General features: G+C 46.2%; 1 protein-coding gene across 1 annotated transcript in view; it reads left to right on the forward strand.

Moving 5' to 3' along the window:
* The window catches only part of LOC142768738 (uncharacterized), a 62,273-nt gene that overhangs the window by 18,851 nt on the left and 22,054 nt on the right, over nt 1-21,368 (forward strand). The window contains exons 2-4 of the mRNA XM_075870741.1: nt 6,448-6,626; nt 13,267-13,386; nt 15,205-15,330. Coding sequence (XP_075726856.1) covers nt 6,448-6,626; nt 13,267-13,386; nt 15,205-15,330 — 425 coding nt within the window. The remainder of the gene's footprint in view (nt 1-6,447; nt 6,627-13,266; nt 13,387-15,204; nt 15,331-21,368) is intronic.

The raw sequence follows: 21,368 nt of genomic DNA on the forward strand, positions 1-21,368 counted from the left end.
TGTGGAGCTCCTCCGACGTAAGCGATGCATGACAGGCGTTGCAGACGACAGCGCACGCAGCCTTCTGCATGTTGTGTGCCCACAACTGTACAATAAGATTGTAAAAATAGTTAGTCACACGTGACAGAGGATGAAGATGCACGCACATGAAGAATTCTTTCAAGTCAATATAAAAACATACATGTGAAATATGACACGCAAATAGCTTCAACTTTACGTCTCGTGCAGTCTCTTTAAAGCTGCTCCGACAAAAGAGATAGATTACAGGCATTGCAGACGTCAGCGCACTAAGTCACAACTTTCTGCACGGTGTGTGCCCACGGCTGAACAATAAGAATGCAAAAAATAGTTATTCCCACGTGACAGAGAATGAATATGCATGGTATGAGAAATACGTGCAAGGTGAAACAAAAACATACGTGCGAAAATAGGACATGAAAATAATTTCACCACGATGTCACACATCGTGAAAGACTCATTTCGATCCCCGTAGCGACACAGCTTAACTGCGGTAGCCGCAGTCATAACTCCTAGGCGCCGCGAACCACCGTGCTGCCAGCAAGGCGGCGACTTCTAAGCGAGCGCCGCCGTTCAGCTCGAGCAAGCGAAAGCGAGACCAAATACGGCGTTGCACGTGGAGTGTCTGCCGCCCGCGAACCTCGAACAGGAGAGCGACCATACGCTGGGCCACCGCCACGAACAGCGCCGAGTTGGTGTGAAGCGAGTGCCTAAAAAACCGACGGCAATGGGGCCATTTTCCACAAACTCGAGCGAGTGCGCGAGTACAGCGAGCAAACGCGAGTCCGCCGCCGTGGCAGCCGCCAACGGCCGGGGCCAAGCTGCTTGCGACCGATTGACGGGGAAGCCAACTGTAATGGCGACCAATTTTAATAGACTCGGTTCCGACGCTACGAAAGCCCCGCCAGCCCGTGTCGGTGCACTTACAGGGCGCCACATACAACAACCAAGCTCGTTACGAGCAACTGCAACTTGTTTTGAACGACTCGCAAAACATAGACAAGGTCTCCGCCCAGTATCGTCAGCCCGGAGCTCATCACGGCGGCGAAGACAGGCGAGCAGTCAATGAACGAGCGTCCGGGTGGCCGAGGGCAATGGGGGCCAATTCCCGAGTGGTCAAAAAGCACAGACGAACTACAGACGCCACAGCCGATATTCGCGGTACATTTCGTGTATGCAATATACAAGCACGTTGCCGGCAAGCGCGATCCGTATCACACACCCAACAAGTACGGCAGAATATAGAATGATCACCTACTTGTGAAAAAATCCAGCACTGATTTCTGCCCTGAGTCAGACTGAAGTAATGTTTCCGATAGGCCTGCTGTCGTTTCGGTAGCCATAATGGCCTGCATTCCCAACTGGTGGTGTCGCGAGTTGGTCGTGACCATCTTGACTAAGCCAGAGATATAGAGCGCGGCGTGGCGACGTGTCGAGACCTGCTCCAGACTTCATGGGTGCGGCGAAACGTGAAAGCAGAAGCGCACGCTCATCCAAACGTACGCACAAAGCCCCGCGGCGCAATTCCTAGTAGAGCACTGCACGGACCCGGGCCAGCCCGAAAACCCACGGGCCCTGGCAGGGCTCGGGCCCATGAGCTTCGGGCTCAGGTTGGGCCCGGGCCTGAGTAAGACCCGTATCAGGCCCGGGTATCATATGTAGAGTGTTAAGAAATGTGTCCTATATTATTTTGAAATTACAAAAAGAAGCCATATGCATGCTACATGCGACGTTGCCTTTATATACTTTGACCGAATGCATCTTCAGATGTGTACAAACAATAAATACAGAAATAAATTAAAACAACTAAAATGTTGCACAATTTAAAACAATTACCTTCTCAATCAGCGCGTTAATTTTGGTTTCATGGGCAAAATTAGGCAAATTTCATCGATCCGCTGTGATTACCAGTAGGTGCACCCTTCGAAAACTTCAAAGTGGCTATAGACTATTCGTAGGAAGAAATTTCATTCACCCATTTGACTCGACTAACGATTTCCACTGAATAAAAGTGAGTGTTTCAGTTTCCGTAATTACTGCTGAAATTTGTGCAGATAGAAGCGGCCGTCATTCATTTCATTTGCGGCGACATCTGTGAATCTTCAATGACGAATTGTCTTCACGAAGTCATCAGCACAGAAGTTAAACCATTGGCGGATGCAGTTGTTTTCAAAGCGTCCCTTGTGCAACCGCAGTAAGCCTTCTGATTGGGTCAGGCCGATTGCGGCAAGTAATGCCAACTGAGAGCGAACTTCATTGAGTGTCGGATAACAGAGTGTTTCCCCGTTAACACGAAAACGAAGTGGCCTCTTCAAGGACCATATATCAGTCTAGGAGCAAAGTCGGCAGTATTCGAGCTCTCGCATCTGCGTCCTGCGAACAGAGGTCTTTCAGGAGAAGAACTTCTCTAACTCGTCACAAGGGCCTTCAGAGTTAGATACCAGTTGTACGGCAGGAAAGACGTGCCCGAAGCAAGACATCGACATAAGAGGGTTCAAAGAAGCCATCGATTTCCGAAATGGTTGCGATGAAGTTGCGCTGCCATAGACATCAGCGTAGTATCATGACAGTGTTGCCATTTCTTTGAAGAAAAGAACAGTTCATCCTTGTGTACAAAGTATGAAGTCACACAAGAAAAACGGACATGTGAAGAAGATCACCACTGATGACCTGTCAGAAATAATCGGCGAAACAGGTACGATAAGAACCACAGCTGTTTATGGCACCTCTTCGAAGGAGCAGAAAAGTACCTTAAAATTTCCAACTTGAACAGGCAGTTGAAGACAGGCCCTCGGCGTCAGCTCTCCCTTCGACAACGTGATAGCTCCAGAAGGTGGCAACTGACCTAAATAGCTGCCGAAATACCAGCATTACGCACGCCTCAATGCGGATGACATGCATCAGCGCCGTCGTGATGGTGGCGTTGATGGCACTCTCACTGGGCTATGTAAACTGTTCTGGTCACTAACATGTCACCCACGTGTTAAACAAGTGTGCTGTTATTTTGATGCATGCACGCGATTTAGACTGAATGGTTCATCAGCAACTACATCTTTAAAAAAAAGCAGTATGTCCCGATCGAAGGTGCTTCAAGTCAGCAATGTCAACATTGTGCCTGTGGCTGCGAGAGGAGACTACCGTGAAAGTCATTAAATGTGTGCCAGTTAGAACAGTGCACACATTTGAAGTATAATTGAAGCTAACGCATCTGTGAAGGCTTTCTGTCGTTTTATCGTGCAGATTTTTATATTCTGATGAGGAAATAACGCTCATGACAGATAGTAATGAACTGAAGTCACGGCTTCTGAAACACGTTATTATAAAATTTCGCTTAAACTCGTGCAATTAGGGTGAAAATTGTAACGTCATACTTGTTGTAGGGAGAATTTGTGAAAGGATGACACGGACTGTAAAAGGCTGCCTGCAGAGAATATTAGGGAAAGATTAGTGAAATTGTCGTGGTGGGAGAAACTTGCGCGTGACACAAACTGAAGAGACGAAGAAGGGTAGTGGGGCAGAGGCTTGTTTGTTTTTTGAGTGTTTGAATGCATGCCATATTATAAACGGCACTACACTAAGCGTAAATAAAGGCTCCACAAAGATTTTCCCACAAGGACATAACAATTTCAAAGATCGAAGGCCGTCACGTGAAAATGACAAAATAGGCGTCTTCAGAGAACAACAAGGATGGTGGCTCGCTTGCTACCGGTGTGGGTCGCTTTGACAGAATATGGAACGGTGGTGGCGGCGACTCGGAGAATAAGGATGGGGAAAATAACCTCCTTGCGTTGAGCTCGAAAACGCAGTGTACGTTAAAGGCAAGCGAGAAGCCAACACGATAGCTTTAATTTATGTAACGCTGTCCAGCCTGGTGTATTCCTCCCAGAAGTAGCTAGAGCGTTTTTTTTATTGTGTTGTATACTCAATGAAGTTTGCCGGAGATTTCTTACTTTCTACGCTCGCATGCAATTTATGTAGACTCACAATATAAAGGCCCGACATTTTTTCACTTCATGGGGGCAGTATATCTTGTAATTGTTTTTCTAAATTCAAAAACAACATTGTGTTGTTAGCACTGCGTACATGAGGCAGCCAGCTATGAGTACAATTATGTGTTATATTACCCTGCAAACATTTTTCAAAAGTGTTATGTGCGTTTTTAACTGAACGTACAGAGAGTATGCCTGTAAAACGTCGCGACACTTGAAGAAGTTTCAAAACATTAACTATAATATATCTTGAGTGAGAAAGATATCTTCACAATAACCGAAGACTGGACAGTGGCACGTTTATGTTCAAGGCAAAACTTGCTGAAGCGGACCGGGCTCATGCGTTTAGTGCCCGGGCCGGGTACAGCCAGTATTTGAAAACACCGGGCCGGGATCGGGCGGGCCGGAGCCGAATGTTTTTGGGCTGGGCAGGGCTTGGGCCCAACAAAAACGGCCCGTGCAGTGCTTTAATCCCTAGATCGTCAAGCTCTCTGAGCGCGATGGAACACACACCATCACCAGCAAAATAAAGGGAAAGACTAAGCGAAGGGAGAGAAGGACGGCTTACAATTCGGCCCTTTCATTCAAAGATATTACCAATTACTACAAGGAGGAGCACCGGCGCTATCCAGACCCTTGTAAGGGACTGCATCGCGCTGACGAGCGCCTCCTTTTAAAACTGTTTACCAATACTGTACTGTGCCCGGCGGTGCTAAAACATTTCAATTCATCCTTTGATGGCACGTGCCAGTTCTGTGGTGAGGTGTCTGACACCTTTCACATCGTCTGGGCGTGCCAGTCTAATCCATCTATCCCCCCCAACCCCAATCCCACGAGAGAGGACTTGGAGGCGGCCCTGCTCGGCTGTCAAGACCTGAAGGCCCAAGAGGCTCTGGTTCAACGTGCGCGGGCGGCGTTGCTTGCCAATGGAGCCCCGGAATAGGGGTTCCACCTAGTGCTGTGAGGGTAGGAGGCCAATAAGGCCCCAACCCAATCACCTCTCTGTAACCATTTATTGGTTATTAAATGTTTTCACCACCACCACCCTCGACAGTGGTTTGTGTACCTCCCACGTGGTTCATCCCTTTGGAGACTAAGTGTTTTGCACGCGGAACGCATCCCTCTGTGGTTAGTTCTCAACGGTTCATCCATTCATCGCGCGCGCCTACTGGACTCCGTTACTTCTTTTTCGAGTAATTTTGCATTAGAGTGTTGATAAATCTGCTCCTCTTCGCTACGGTTCATACATAAAAAAACTCGGTATATCCCACGTACTGTGGGAATAGAAGATATGCGAAGCACGAGTGAGGAAGTTTGATATGTCACTTTGAAATCACCACAGATTTATGAGGTGGACATGAATTATACAGTACATAACTTCCATGTCCTAATTATCACAATTGAACGCTTCATTTAGCTTCGCCGTTTATTCACGTCATGCGGTGCCGAATTTGGTATATCTGGAGCTAGCGAAGCGGCCGCAAGCACGCTATACACATATCATCTAGTCATACTTTACATGACACACACGTCATGATTGTCATGTTCAGATGTGTCATTCACCTTCGTCTTCTAATCACGTCACGTGATGCCAAATGCGGTATATGTGGTGCTAGCGCGAGCGCTCTATGAGCGTAGCATGCAGTCATCTTTTACATGGGCCGCATGTCATGATTATCATGTTTGGACGTGTCACTTACCTTCGTCGTTCATCACGGTCACGTAATACCAAATTTGGTATACGTGGCTAGCGAAGGGGCCACGACCACTCTATGAGCGCAGAATGTAAAAAATGTCTTACATCATACGCCTATCGTAATTATCATGTTTGTACGTGTAATTTATCTTCTTCGTCTATTCACGTCTCGTTATACCAAATTTGGTACATGTGAAGGTAGCAAAACGGCTGCGAGCGCAACATGAGCGTAGCATATAGTCATGCTGTTACATGACATGCATCTTATGTTTATCATGTTTGCACCAGTATCATACCTTCGTCATCCATTCACGTCCCGTAATACCAAACATGGTATAAGTGAAGCTAGCGAAACGGCCGCCCGGGCATCATGAGCGCGGCAAGTAGTCATGTTGTTACATGACACGCATGCCATGATTATCATGTTTGCACTTGTCATACACCTTCGTCATCCATTCACATTCAGTAATACCAAATTTGGTATATGTAACGCTAGCGAAACGGTCGCGAGCACATCATGAGCGTGGCATGTATTCATGGCATGTAGCTTCCGCGTGGAAGCCAGAAAGTTAGTTTGGCAGATGAAAAAGAAACGTTTTCAGTAATTGTGGCTGGAGCAGCACACAACCGGGTTGTTTGTAAAAACATGGACGTTGGCTTTTTCCCTAAATAAAGCACAGTCAGTCTTGATGGTGATTGTGGGGGCGATAATCCTGACGCTTACGATAACACATTCTATCGCAGTGCGGGCGGCTTCACAGGTCGCGCGGTGTTGGACACTGTAGAGTTTTACGACCCGTCGACCGACCTGTGGACCCAAGTGAAGTCCTTGCCCTGGAAGCGCAGTGGCCACAAGATGCTCGCCCACAACGACATTATCTACATTCTTGGTGGATTCAACGGCACCACCCGCGTCAACATTCGTAAGCCTCTCACTCGTTGCTCACTGCAGACAGGGGCGGATTATCCAGGGTTCAAAGGCTTCAAATGAACCGGGCCCTCCGGTGTTCGGGGGCCGCCCAAGGGCCAGAAAAAATGACATATTTTGTTTTCTTCGAAAAATTTTGACCCTCATGCTAGATTCCTGTAATATAAACAGACTATCTTTTTCAATGATCAATATACATCCTTCTGAGAGGTTGTTGGTTGAATAACGTGCATAATCTTGTTAGCTCAGAGTTCTCCAGCCTGTGGTTACCTTTTACTCGTGCAATACCATGTAGAAAGAAGGGGCTAATCCAGCGGATGGAGACATATAGCATCCTGACAAAGATTTAACTAGCTATGGTCCAACGCGCAATGCGAAGGCACATGGTGGTTCCTGCTTGAAATATTGTTTAAAGTGCTGAGTGAAAATAATAACCGATATTAAGCTAATGCGTAGGTATATTATGGTATGCTTTCTTTATAATATAAACAACGCTCCATGAACCATTTGTATGGCATGGAACTTCCTGATTTTGCAAGAACTCCGAAGGAGTAATGATTTGATTTTTCGCTTCTGGCACTGCCGTTCTGTCTTAATTCCTGCTTGGTGGTTATACATGCCGTCCCAATTATCTGGCAGCATGATTTAAAAAGAAAGAAGAACAATGTTATTTGAAGTGAACCCAGTGCATATAATTTCCACTGTACTGAAGGAGCCGCTACTATTGTGGTTAATGACTGCTGCCCAATTAGACTAATTGTATTTGTAAGTCACAAACTATTCGCCTAATTATCAAAATGTCAATGAGGCAGATGTGCACATTTTGAAATTACATCTGTCTGTGTGACTTCCAACATTACCCCGTCGTGGTGGTCTAGTGGCTAAGGTACTCGGCTGCTGAGCCGCAGGTCACGGGTTCGAATCCTGGCTGCGGCGGCTGCATTTCGGATTGAGGCGGAAATGCTGTAGGCACGCGTGTGCTCAGATTTGGGTGCACGTTAAAGAACCCCAAGTGGTCAAAATTTGCGGAGTCCTCCACTACGGCGCCTCTTATAATCGTATGGTGGTTTTGGAACGTTAAACCCTACATATCGATCAATCAATACTTCGAACATTTTATTAATTACGTGCTCATTTTTGTGAATAAAGACAGCCCGCGAAATATGAAAATTAACTCGTCACTGTGCTCACCCCCGCAAAAGAAAGCAGCCCCTTCAAATAGTGTCACTGGAAGCAACCACTTCGCCTCTTTTCCGTTTCCAGAGACGGCGTTTTGCACATTGGCAAGTGCACGGGTTGGGTACCAACAACATGTGTTGCACTTTTGCAGGGGTTACTTCAACTTGACTGTAGGTCGCTGTCATCATTCACATCTCGCGCCAACTATTCGCGGCTTGTTGACTGTTCTTGTTAGAGCGATTACAGCCTGACTGTACGTTTCTTCGGACGGGAAGCGGAAGATAGCGTGATCCGTCTTTTAGGGGTGAGGCTCTTTATTTCGTGGGTTGTATGTACCGTGTGGTCGTAGTCGTCGTAGTCTTCGTAGCCAGTTGCATTGCATTGCGTGTCAATAAAAAAGGTGTCTCAGCATATCCACGAAGTGAATGATGATGAGTGGGGTGAAGCGTCCATCAGTTTGTCTGTCCGTGCTTCCGTGCGTCTGTCCGTCAGTCCCTCTGTCCGCGTGTCCACCTGCGTATACGTCCGTATGTGTGGCCGTCCGTGCATGCGTCAGTTCATGCATCCGTCCATGCGTCCGTAACTTCATTTGTTTCGCTCCACACGTCATCATTCACCTCGTGGATATTGCTGTGATTTTTTTTCTAGATTTCCTTCACTGGTACTGACTTTCTCAAAGCGAACTTGTTTTAAGGGGCTTCTTTCTGATGCATGCATTGATCTAGTCTCGTGTTATTTTTCGTATCTCACGGGCTTTCTTTACTTAGAGAAAAAAAAATGACCAAGCAATTAGTACGTTGCTGAAAGTAGCACAGACAGATATCATTCAGGCAAACGCACATCTGCCTCGCTGACATTTTGATAATTAGGCGAATACTTTTAGTTACAAATATGATTATGGCTAATAAATTTATTGTCAACAAAAAGTTAGTAGCCGCTACTACAGTACACTGCGAACAATATTAACCAGCTTTTCTTCGCGTAAAGCCATCCTTCTTTTCTAAAATTGCGCTCAAGAAACCATCCCTTGGTAAAGGTTGTGCGAAGGAACTATATACAACACATATCCACTACCTGGCCGTCAGCGGACAATAACTGCAGAAATGTAACCCTATTATATGCCTAATAGCGAACGATTTCTGCATAAATGAAAATATTTGTGGTCATTTTTCAAGTGAACATTATTAAAAACGTTTTGTAAAAGTTGTACATAGATCTCATCTATATAGGCGCCACCTTTTCCGAAAGCCCTTCTTCTAATGAAAATACTTGAAGTTTAAACCATTTGTATTACCTGCGATCAGTAGGCATATGCAATATGCATAATAGCTTTATATCGAAGTTCAGCTTTAGAACAGCTTAACTGTCTCTTGCTGTATAAAACAAAAAGTAGGTAGACGTTTGGCAGCGTAATTACTGTAAGTACGCGTGAACAGTTTCTGACAAAGGCCCGCCTGTTATCTTAGTGCTCGCACGCAGACAACCAAAGCGTGCACTATCTGATCAGTGAAGCTGAATCAGATAGAGGGAGCTATTTTTCACAAAGGTGCCGCCTGAAGAACTATTTGCTCTCTTGAAATAAGAGTAAACAACGCTATGATTTAAGACGAACGGAAGAAAATCACACGGCTCTTGGACTGCACTACTAAGTGCGGTACGCATTCCTTCTTTTCGTCTTAACTTCTCGCACAGTTTAGCTTTCTATTAGTAGGATCTCACGAACCAGACAAATATAATGCTGTCCATGTCTTTGTGTCTCCTGATATTGGTAATTATCACAATGACAATAGAGAGACTTAGTATAGCGGAAAACAGCGAGCTCAAGGATTTAGCGTTAACACTTGCGTTACGTGCTCTAAACTGAGCATGTGCAGAACGTTAACCTAGCCCGCACTTTTGCATACGAACGATATTTCTGGCATATAGCGTCCAATGATAACGTACACAAAAGATCCCGTATACGTAGGACAAGATGGCGGTGCCTGTTGTAGCGAGAGCCGTCTACTTCGAATCTTTATAGTCGTCATCCTGTATTGCTAAACTCATTCACTACCAAACACTAGTCATGTTTGATTTAAATTTGAGTAATGAGGCTTCGGCAGCGGTATACCGCAGCTAAGAGAACTACTTTTTGGAGATACGCACTCAATTTGGGGTGCAGAAGGCTTCAAAGTGTCTACAAGGTTCACTCATGCTTTCCGTAGCAACACAGAGATGACGACGCTGTACTCCTTAATTGTTTTGAAATGGGGCAAATGCAGCCATAATTCAAGCTGAGCCAGGTAATAGGGGTCTTGAGACTTACTCGATTTCGGCATATGTCGAAAGAAAACAAATTGTTTCGGACCGTCAGACGCAACACTTGATCAAACGCGGCACTGTACACAGCAATGGTGACTCTGGGTCAACTCAATTTAGTATCGCACTTGAGGTTTCTACAGAACATATAATGCTTCTATAACTGGATGGCGCCATAGGTGCTTTTGTTTGCGGGATTGCCTACCGCTGTACTAGAATGCCACCACTTGGCAGGCAGCACGTTTCGTTTTAGCGCCAGCGCTGAGACTCACGCTAACGCTAACGTAAGCGTTTTCCGATATACTAAAGCTCTCTAATCTCTGCACGTGTTCCGCAAAAAAGAAAACGCCCAGGTAATAAAAAACACTCTAGAGAGACTTAAAATGAATGTCTTGTGTTCTTTGCAGCTAAATTTAAAAATTGTCAAGTCTCAAGCGTGACCAGATGATAAAGCGGGAAAGAAATGTGGCGAGGCACGAGGGCCCCCCCTCATATTGTTAACAGGGCCCTCCACACTGATAATCCGGCCCTGACTCTAGATATACGTTCTTTAAGTCGTAGAAGAGGATACCTAAAAATACCTTGCATTTTGCATTCGGTAATAAGTACTAATATATCAGGTTACCTCGTAGCAACATTACTCGTCACTGATAATTATAGTCGAAGCAGAATCACGAGTTGGGGAAGTTGGTGGATGTTCATCGTATAATATTTTACAGCGCAACGGGCTTGATACAGACAAAGGAGGCACAGAGCGCTGAACTCACAGCTGAAATTTATTTGGAAAAGAAAAGAACATGCATAGGAAACACTGACTCATCGAAATTGTGTGCATGTGGATGTGTGTTACAACAGAACATGATTTATGTCATGTCTAACAGGTAGTTATGTTAACTCTGTCTAAAATAGTGATAGATGGATAATTTATGCACTCGTTATTGTATTTAATAAAATATATTTCAGCCATTTCACGTGTGCGCTGATCAATGTGTCTATATTTGATAGCTGTGCATCAACAACCACGACATCATATTTCTACTGGACCCTAACATTTGCTCTATGCTGGTTGTGAATTTTGTGAAGGTTTTTAAGGAATGTGGGATGGGACTGCAATTCACTTTGGAGCTGCCGAAAAACGATAAGTTAGAGTTTCTAAATTTAAGACGGGCTTTCGTCAAGGATTACGTTTGTCAGGGATCACAGCCAGATCCGTAAAGCCAATCTTTCATTTTAATTCTGGCCAATAATAAACCGTAAAGAGAGGAATTGCGTCCACTGGGCTCGGTGCCACTCTTCAAAAGTCATGTGAGCACCTTATGGCGCATGCATTGCACGGGTTTCTCACCTTGCAAATTCTGGCTTTCCAATTGACGTGATTTTCTTCGTTTCAAAAAAAATGTCTAGTGCCCATGAAGTTAGCAGCAATAAGTAGCATGCAGTTAGCTCATACATACACAGAACTGTGCGTGGTTTCAAAAACGCTGCTGTTCGTTATGGCCTAAACGTGCTGTTCTGAGCACGTATTAGTGTGGGTAATGTGTGTGCTTTAGTGGATAAAACGTTGTGCCAGCAGCCAGGGAAAGGAAACAAATGTGTCTTCTAGTCATGTCCACAGATATGGACCTTGCGCTACTGGTGTGGTTTATTCCATTCCACTGTCTTGCGTCTGTCAATATGTAGATCAAACGGGGTGTTGCACAAACGTGCGCTTACGAGAGCATGAGCGACACTATCGGGTGCTTGCTGCATTCACGTCTCATTTGGCAGCTCATTGTAGGTCATGCAGGTGTGTGCCTTACTTGCAGAAAACATCCAGACATAATCAGTGCACGCGTGAAATAGCCAAAGCATTTTTCATTAAATTCAATAACAAGTGCACAAGTCATCAATCTATTGCTCTTTCTTACGTGGCGCAACGCTTTTGATTGGTTGATTGATTCAATCATTAATTAATTGATTGATTGATTGATTTATTGATTGATTGATTGATTGATTGATTGATTTGTGAAGTTTAACGTCCCAATACCACTGTATGAATATGAGAGATGCCGTAGTGGAAGGCTCCAGAAATTTCGACCGCCTGGGGTTCTTTAACGTGCGCCCAAATCTGAGCACACGGGCCTACAACATTTCCACCTCCGTCGGAAATGCGGCGCAACACTTTTGCCAGGTAACAAGAGGTCTTCCTCATTTCTACGATAGTTTAGCGGAGGATCTGCGAGTAGAACCGTACCATGACGTCTCCGGTCCGGACCTGGAAGCTTCATCCCCGAGTCTGCAAAGAGAACAATACCTTCCTTCAAACAGCTGCAATCAACATCGCCAGTCAAGAACGGATCGGGCGTAGATACGCCGCGCACCTTCGAAAACGGGGACGGATTGCATTGCAAGTACAGATGTACGTCCCATGTGTCCGTTACGCATACCATCATTCGAACAAGAAAAGTTACCCTTGGTGCATGGCCAACTTGGACCAAGTTTATTGTACCACAGGTCCTTCCAGCAGTGTGTCACCTGGGGCATCGGCGTTACAAAACGTCTGTAAATAAATTTCGGTTGTGAGGTCAGCGCTGTGTCACGTCTCTGTCCGTATCTAACCGGTTGTGCTTTAAAACATTCCGCACGCCAGTCCAGACTATTTCTAAAGCAAAGTTTGGCGATATCTTACTCTCAGCAGCTAAAAACACAAATAAGCGACTTAGTTACAATACTTTAGGGAAATACCGTAAGCGTATATTCTTGTGGCAGTTGGTGGTAAGGTTGACGATATGGTCAGTGGAGAGTTCCCCACATTCCAGTTGAATGAGTAGCCCTTACCCGTGTGCACGTATGTATGTATACATCGCCAAGAACCACAACTACTGTGACTTAGAACGCTACAATTACGATTCCACAACCTGCCAACGCGTTTCGCCTCATTATATATTAAGTAACTGTAGTAGCAGGGTTAGGCTTAGCAGGTTATGAGTGAAATTACAGCTAGACCAGGTTACGCTTGAAGCACACTTTTTTTTTCACCTGAGACGTATCGCATCTGTAAAGAGGCCTCCAAATAGTTCAGTTATTAAGTTAATTTGCCTGATGCCTTTATTTTGTAATGCGGAGTCAAGCGTTCTTTCACGCATTTCGCTCATTATCCATTCATTCACATTTTTTAGTGACGCAGTACGACGTGAGGGCAGATCGGTTCACCAATTTGCCCACCATGCCCCAAGCCAAGAGCAACTTCGCAGCCGTCGTACTAGAAGGTTGCATCTACACCATAGGCGGCTACGACGGTAAGCTTTGTTTCAAAGCCACTAGTATTTTTTCTATGCATGCGTAACAAAGAAGCGACAGTAACAGAACTATACAATATGTTTTTGACTTTCATTTGCGTTCGTGTGATCTAAATAGAAAAAAATTGACGCGGCTACGGCCTCTGAGTAAATGGACCTAAAAAACTCATGTGGTCTCTCATTCGTTTTCATCACGTGACTCCCACGCAAAAGCGATTGTCTTCATATTTTTTTTTAGTATACTGTGTTGAACCCACACAGCTTCATGAATAGTTTTTGCACCTCGCGTGGTCTTACGATGCCTCGGAAATCAGTCCATCTTTGACTGAGTGAAGATGTCCTGCGATTATGTGAAGTCTCGTTACATGACGTCTCTAAAGTTACAAGTATTGGTGACCTGTGCCGCTATACGTGACTTCAACGCGTGATGATTTATTTTTGCGTCGCACATGCTGACGATGACTCCACCAATCTCCTAAAGCATATAAATGACGAGCTCAGCGTCTGTCCTTTATACAACACAAAGAAACCACAATCTTGCGTCTTGTAGTTTTGGAACCCAGTCTTTGAGCTCCTGATCTTGCGCTCAGCTATAGTGTAGTAGTTGAGCGGCTTCGGCGTATTCGAGACAACGAACGAGGATGAAAGTGAGTGAAAGAGGAGTCTTTAAATATTACGAGTTACTGGCCTTTACGTTACCTCACTTTATTAGGAGCGAAGTTCTTTATAGCCAGACCGGGTTGGTTGTCGATCCATCCGACGTAGCCACGGCATATTGACGGAGTGAAGGATAAGTATGGCGTAGCGTTCGTTCGTTCGATGTGTGCTTTAGCGTGATAGGAACGGACGGATGGATGGATGGATGGATGGACAGGAGGACGGAAAGACAGCCGGGTGGATGCTTCACTCCTCTGATCACCATTCCCTCCATCCATATGGTCTGTGTCTTTTCTTCGTGCGCATGCAGGGCTGGCGCCACACGGCGGCTGCCTTGGCTTGTTGTAATGGGTTTGTCAACGTTTCTTTTCGTTCGCGATGCCTGCAATTGCACAGAGCACCGTTTGTATTACTCGAGCGCTGGCAGTTGCAGCGGCAATATGTAAGAACTGCTACGCTGCTACAACTGCGGATAGCCAATACGTCGAGCAAGGTTGGCGTTAATTCCCCAACGCGAAGCTCGGCTCAGAATTTGCATTAAGTAGTATCGTAATCGTGGGTGATTTTTTTTGTAATCTATTCCTGTGAAGTTCATTGACCTCAAGCATTCAGGACGGAATTAGTGTAAAATCTTATTGGACCCCAGTATAAGGCAATTTCGTGTTAAAGGTGCCACTTTATCCATAATGTTAAAGATTCATATGTTACCGAAGCACTTGACTACACAAGGGCACTGGTTACGGCATCTTCAGCCAACTTGTGCAACAAAAAAACATCCGGAAAATTCTGCGCCACACTATCGTTGAAACGAAGTAAAGAAAATACGATTTGCCCTTAATGTACAGCAATAGGTGCAATTGTACTTGTCTCTATCAAATTCCGCCTCGTTCATTGTCGTCACGTTTGATGCTCATTGCGTTACCGGAAACCTAAAACCATGTCAGTGGCGGGAAATATTCGGCAAAAATAAGAATTCCGACACACCTATAGAAGACGATTGGTTTTTCGTTGCATATTTTTCCCGCGCTACGGGAGTCATTGAGTTTCAATGTGTGATAAATTTTGCCGATTTACCGCGCATAACGTCAACTCGCTGATTACAAGTAAGGGTGTCTGATGTTAGTTAAAACCGATAAACATACTTGCATATCTCTTTAATAGGAACGGCCGTTGTACAGAGCGTAGAAAAGTACGACATCGCCGCCCGGAAGTGGAGCAAGGCTGCCCAGATCAGCGAAAAATGCAGTGCGGTAGCCGCCTGCGTCGTGCAGGACGTCGTCAACCAAGGTATTGTAACGATTTAAAACGGCCAGTGTCGTGGCGCTACATTGAAGATGACTGCATAGTGACGAGCAGCCAAGCAACGGGTTCGGGAAGTTCAAACCTCCCACTTTGTCGAAATTTTTCAATTGACCATTTGCGGGACAACTACTGCACATGAGCAGTAATGGCACAGGTAGTGCCCTCTACCGGTGTTTTGGTTTTGGTTGGAAAACATGAGTTTCTCCAGCCACCGGTCATACATTCGTGTGTCATGTTTGAGCGGCCTTGCTTTCGTAGTTAGGGCAAATATGCCAGCACACTGCGCGAAATATTTTACCGAGATAGAAGCGCGAAGAACTGGGCCTGATAATTCATGTTTACCTGCGAGAAAAACCTGCGAAAACGACTGGTGACTGTGTGTCATTGATTGTGCCTTCATCGTCGTTCTTTTGCGTTTTCGGTGGTCTTTCTCGCAGCTAAACTGTGAAATGAGTGCTAACATTAACAGGCTTTCCTCCGCGAGGCTACGTGCTGAAAAGAGATGTTCGCATAACGGCATGTGAAAAGTTGGCGGAGGAGGAGCCTTTATTGAAAGAGAGTAATGTGGCACATGCGTCGCGCCCTGGGTACCGAACCAGTTCCAACCGGACATCACACTCTCGGATCTTTTTAGTGTACCACGGCAGCGCACGAGACTCCCGTGTATCAGCGTTTCTAATAGACTGCACAATACTGCCGTTAATACGCGAGGATTCACTCTCACGTATCTGCGCGAACCATGATTGGTAGAAGGATAGCAGCATGGGTAATTTATTAATTGCAATAGTGTCAGCTGCGTTCGTAGCCTTTTTATGAATAGCAGGAGAAACTTGAGTTACGTGAAGAGATGGAATGTAGTGTATTAGGAAAGTGCATACTGGTTTACATCGTCATTTGACACTTTGGCGATTTTAAATAGAGGCACTCTTATTAGTGTGTACTAGAAACGCCTGTAGTATATGCTTTATCTGTATATGTAAAAATATCTCTACCGGTAACGTATTCGCTGTGCGTTCCAACGGTGTGACCCGTAGTAACGGCGAACACTGCCGTTTTCACGAAAACACCGCATCTCACAAACAGCGCGCAAGTCACCCTCCTGGATCCTATAGCTCAATATCAGACAATTCAAGGGTTACCTTCAAGTGTATAACATACTGTTCTTCCTTGAAGGAGCAGGTGATGAGCCTGGCGAACAGTCGATGTAGCGGTGTGCAGCTATCACCTCCCTTGCTTTTAAATGCGAAGCCTTTCTTAGCGAGCTTCGGCGACTTCGAGCGTATCTATCGATCTATCTTTCTTTCTTTCTATCTATCTATCTATCTATCTATCTATTTATCTATCTATCTATCTATCTATCTATCTTTCTGTCTATCTATCTATCTATCTATCTATCTATCCGCCGACGACTTTTAGTTCCCCTGGCCGTTTCGATAATGGTATCAACACCAAACTTCGTAGGCATAACATGACTCTATGAAAAACATATTTGACTAGTCGTAACATGAAAATCATGACAGGTATGTCATGAATATTATGGTTTACATTAAATGGCCCTGCAGCTCTTGCGGTGGTTCCATTCACTTAGCATGTTGCAAAACTGGTATGGTATGACATGATTCCACGGTGAACACAAGCGGCAGACCCTAGCATGAAAATCATGACATGTGTGTCATGTAACAACATGACTACATGCCACGCTCATGGTGCGCTCGCGGCCGTTTCGCTAGCATTACATATAGCAAACTTGGTATTACAGTACGTGAATGGATGATGAAGGTATGTGACTGGTGCAACATGATAATGATGAGGTTAGTGTCATGTACCAACATGATGCATGCCACGCTAATGATGCACTAGCGGCAGTTTAGCTAGCTTCACTTACACCAAATATGGCATCGCGGGACGTGAATGGATGACGGAGGTATGATACTGGTGCAAACATGATAAACATCAGATGCTTGTCATGTAACAACATGACTACAGGTTACGCTCTTGATGCGCTCGCGGCCGTTTCACTAGCTTCACATGTACAAAACTCAGCATTGCGCAACGCGAATGGACGAGATAGGTAAATGGCACATCCAAGCATGATAATTACCACATGCATGTCATGTAAGAACATGACTACATGCCACACTCATGATGCGCCCATGGCTGTTTCGGTAGCTTCACATATCGCCACATTGGATATGCAGCACCAAGAGAACAACGAAGAACACGCGCAGCGAGGGGAAAAAAGACGAGGTTCTCTTCCGATCCGTTTGCCAGTGTTCTGGTACAATTAAAGTGAGTTTACTGTATTCAACTGCTGCTGTTTCTGCATTGTGACACTGGTGGAGGCGCTGGGTACATTTTCTGGACGCCTGACAACAGCCCCGCATCTAGTCCAGAAAGACTTCCGCGCATCGACACCCCCGTTCACCGCAGCAGCCGCCGCCTGTTAGGCCTGAGCCCGGAGTTCGCTCCATTGCCGGTAAGCGTGACCGTGCCAGAAAGCTTGACGGCGCCTGGAAGCACTGGCTCCAACATGTCCAGCCCAAGCACGACACAGGTGACTGTTTTGAACCCTCGACTTCCGGTTGACTTCCACGGAAACGCATATGAGGACGCAGATGACTGGCTCGAGGAATACGAGCACACAGCGAATGTTAACGGGTGGAACACCACACAGAAATTTGGCTAAGTTTATTTTCCGCTTCAAGACAGAGCCCGAACATGGTTCACGAATCGTGCGTGGTGGTCTTGGGACGAGTTCCAGCAGAAGTTCCTCTACACGTTCGCGAGCACCAAAAGACGAGAAATCGCACAGCGTCTTCTCGAGTCACGGATTCAGAAATCAAACGAATCCGCTACAATTTTGTTGAGGACATGGCGCAGCTCTTTCGTCGAACAGATCCTAATATGCCTGAAGCCAAAAAGGGTATCCACCTCATGCAGGGCGTTAAGGAGCAGCTCTTCGCTGGTCTCGTACAAAACCCACCTACAAGTGTTAATGAATTCTCCAAGGAGGAGACATCTATCGAACGCGCTCTGCATCTACTTTATCGCCAAAATGACCGCCCAACCCACAGTGCACCGATCAGCGTGGCAGCCACGACCACAGCAACAACACCCAACGAAGGTTATTTGCGCCAACTAATACGAAAAATCGTACAACAAGAAGTCAAGAAGCTCGTCGCCAAACCGAATTACTGCGCGATCGCCTCAGTAACGGAAGTTGTACGCCAGGAGATCAGGCAAGCGTTCTCGCTTCCTGAGCCGAACACGAGCACTCCCAGGGCAAGCTATGCACACATAGTCCGCCGACAGCCAGCGAACGTGCCGACACCACATCAGTACCACCAGCAACATCCGCCGACAGCGCCTTGGTACTACAGAGAAACTTTGACGCCGAGGCAGCCACCACTTCGCAAAACTGACATCTGGCGTACCCCTGACCATAGGCCCCTGTGCTTTCATTGTGAGGAAGCAGGCCACATCGTTCGGTATTGCCCGTATCGCGTCGCAGGGTAATAAAGGTTTCCTTCCACGGTTCCTCGGCGCCATTTCAACGGAACACCTGACGTCGACACGAGTGTCATGACCCCGCGGGATGTTCCTCCTGGGTTTCGGTCGCGCTCACCCTTTCTTGGGCGTTATTTTCCATCTTCTAGACGGAGCACGGCTGACATTCCGAGAGGGAGATCTCCTAGTCCACGCCGGGGAAACTGAACTAAAAGCAGCGACTTCAGGGGGGAAGGTTGCGAATTGTCGAAGTGCTGAAAATCCCCCAATACTCCCGAGCGAAGAGAGACACATTTTCAATGAATCGATGAAAGATGGGGTTGTTACTGCCGAAGTTGCAATTACGATTGACGGACATGACGTCATGGCATTGGCCGACACTGGCGCGGACTTCTCAATAATGAGTGAGAGTTTGGCAGACACGCTCAGGAAGGTTAGAATGGAATGGACAGGGCCGCAGATTAGAGGAGCTGGAGCGCAGCTACTCACACCTACCGGAAAGGGCACCGCAAGAATGAAGATAGGGAATGCATCCTGTGTCGCAACTTTCGTTATTCTTTCTGAATGTTGCCAACAGGCAATCTTGGGGATGGATTTCTTGCGTGAAAATGGTGCCATCATCAATATACCGGACGGTGTACTGACCTTTTCAGCGGATCAAAACGCAGCGCTACACCGAAAATCCCTGCGAGTCATTGACTATGTGACCGTACCTTCATTATCGTGTCGCCTTGTTTCAGTCACGTGCAGTGAGCAGATTACTGGAGAAGGAATCGCTGAACAAGTATTGACGCTTCTACTGTCTCGTGGTGTTGCAATTGCCAGAAGTATCGTCAATGTTGTGTACGGTGAAGCGGAGGTTCTGTTGACGAATTTTACCAACGAGCGATGACACATTACACAAGGCACTACAGTTGCCTACTTCGACGAGATCACCGAAATCCGCGAGTGCTGTGTAGTACAACAGGACGAGCCGCAAGCCACGTCAGTCCCACCACCTATTGACGTAAGCTCGGATTTGTCACCAGCGCAGAGACAGCGTCTAGTAGATCTTCTTCCCCAGTTCAAAGACTGTTTTTCATCGACCTCGAGGGTCAGTCAAACGCCACTGACGAAGCATCGGATAATAACGGAGGAGACGGCAAGGCCAATACGACAGAACCCATACCGCGTAGCACCGAAAGAGCGTGAAGCAATCCAGGAACAAGTGAAGAAAATGCTCGATGATGACGTCATCCAGCCGTCAAGAAGTCCTTGGGCATCGCCGGTAGTGTGTTATAAAGAAAGACGGAAGCTTGTGATTTTGTGTCCACTACCGCAAGCTGAACCGTGTGACAAAGAAAGACATATACCCATTACCGTGCATCGATGATTCACTCGACAGGCTGAGGTATGCACGCTACTTCTCGACAATGAACCTCAAAAGTGGGTATTGGCAAATTGAGGTCGACGAGCTAGATAGAGAAAAACGGCTTTTGTAACGCCTGACGGGCTTTATAAATTTAAAGTCTTGCCATTTGGATTGTGCTCAGCCACCGCAACATTTCAGAGACTGATGGATACCGTTCTGTCAGGCCTTAAGTGGCAGACATGTCTGGTCTATCTGGACGACGTCATTTTTTTTCAAAAACCTTTGAGGAACACCTGAGCAGGCTGCTATCGGTATTCGGGGCAATAAGGTCTGCCGGCCTGACACTGAAACCCGAGAAGTGTCATTTGTGGACAGAATGAGACATCCAGCTATTATTGTGAAGCATTACGTGCGCACGTGCCTCGATTGCCGACGACGAAAATCGCCACCGTTAAAACCAGCTGGGCTATTACAACCGATTCAAGTGCCCACGGTACCTTTTGCATGAATTGGAATGGATCTCCTCGGACCATATCCGACTTCCCATGCAGGCAACAAGTGGGTAATAGTCACCACTGATTATCTTACGCACTACGCGGAAACAAAGGTTTTCTCAAGTGGCACCGCCGTTGAAACCGCACGATTCTTCGTAGAAAATATCGTCCTGAGGCACGGTGCTCCGACAATCATAATAACGGATCGAGGTTCCACTTTCACGACTGCGCTCCTGAAGACAGTGCTTGAGCTCAGTGGTACACCCCATCGGAAAGACACTTCCTATCATCCACAAAGCAATGGCTTAACAGAACGCCTCAGCAAGACTATTGCCGACATGTTGAGTATGTACGTTGATGTGGATCTCAAAAACTGGGACGATATTCTACCATGTATCACGTTCGCCTATAATACAGCGCAGCAAGAAATTACACGAAGAACGCCGTTCAGTCTCCTTCATGGCCTTGAAGTGACGATGATGCTTGACGCCATGTTACTGCACGTCTGCAATGACATCGATTTGGCCGCTTCGTCTTTTACCCAACGAGCGAAAGAAGCGAGGCGGCTTGCACGCGTCCGAATCACCCAGCAGCAAAATTACGACGCCGAACGTTATAATCTGCGACACCGACATGTCATCTATCGGCCCAGTGACAAAGTCTGAGTATGG

This window comes from Rhipicephalus microplus, chromosome 8 (genome assembly GCF_043290135.1).
Source record: "Rhipicephalus microplus isolate Deutch F79 chromosome 8, USDA_Rmic, whole genome shotgun sequence".
Lineage (NCBI taxonomy): Eukaryota > Metazoa > Arthropoda > Arachnida > Ixodida > Ixodidae > Rhipicephalus > Rhipicephalus microplus.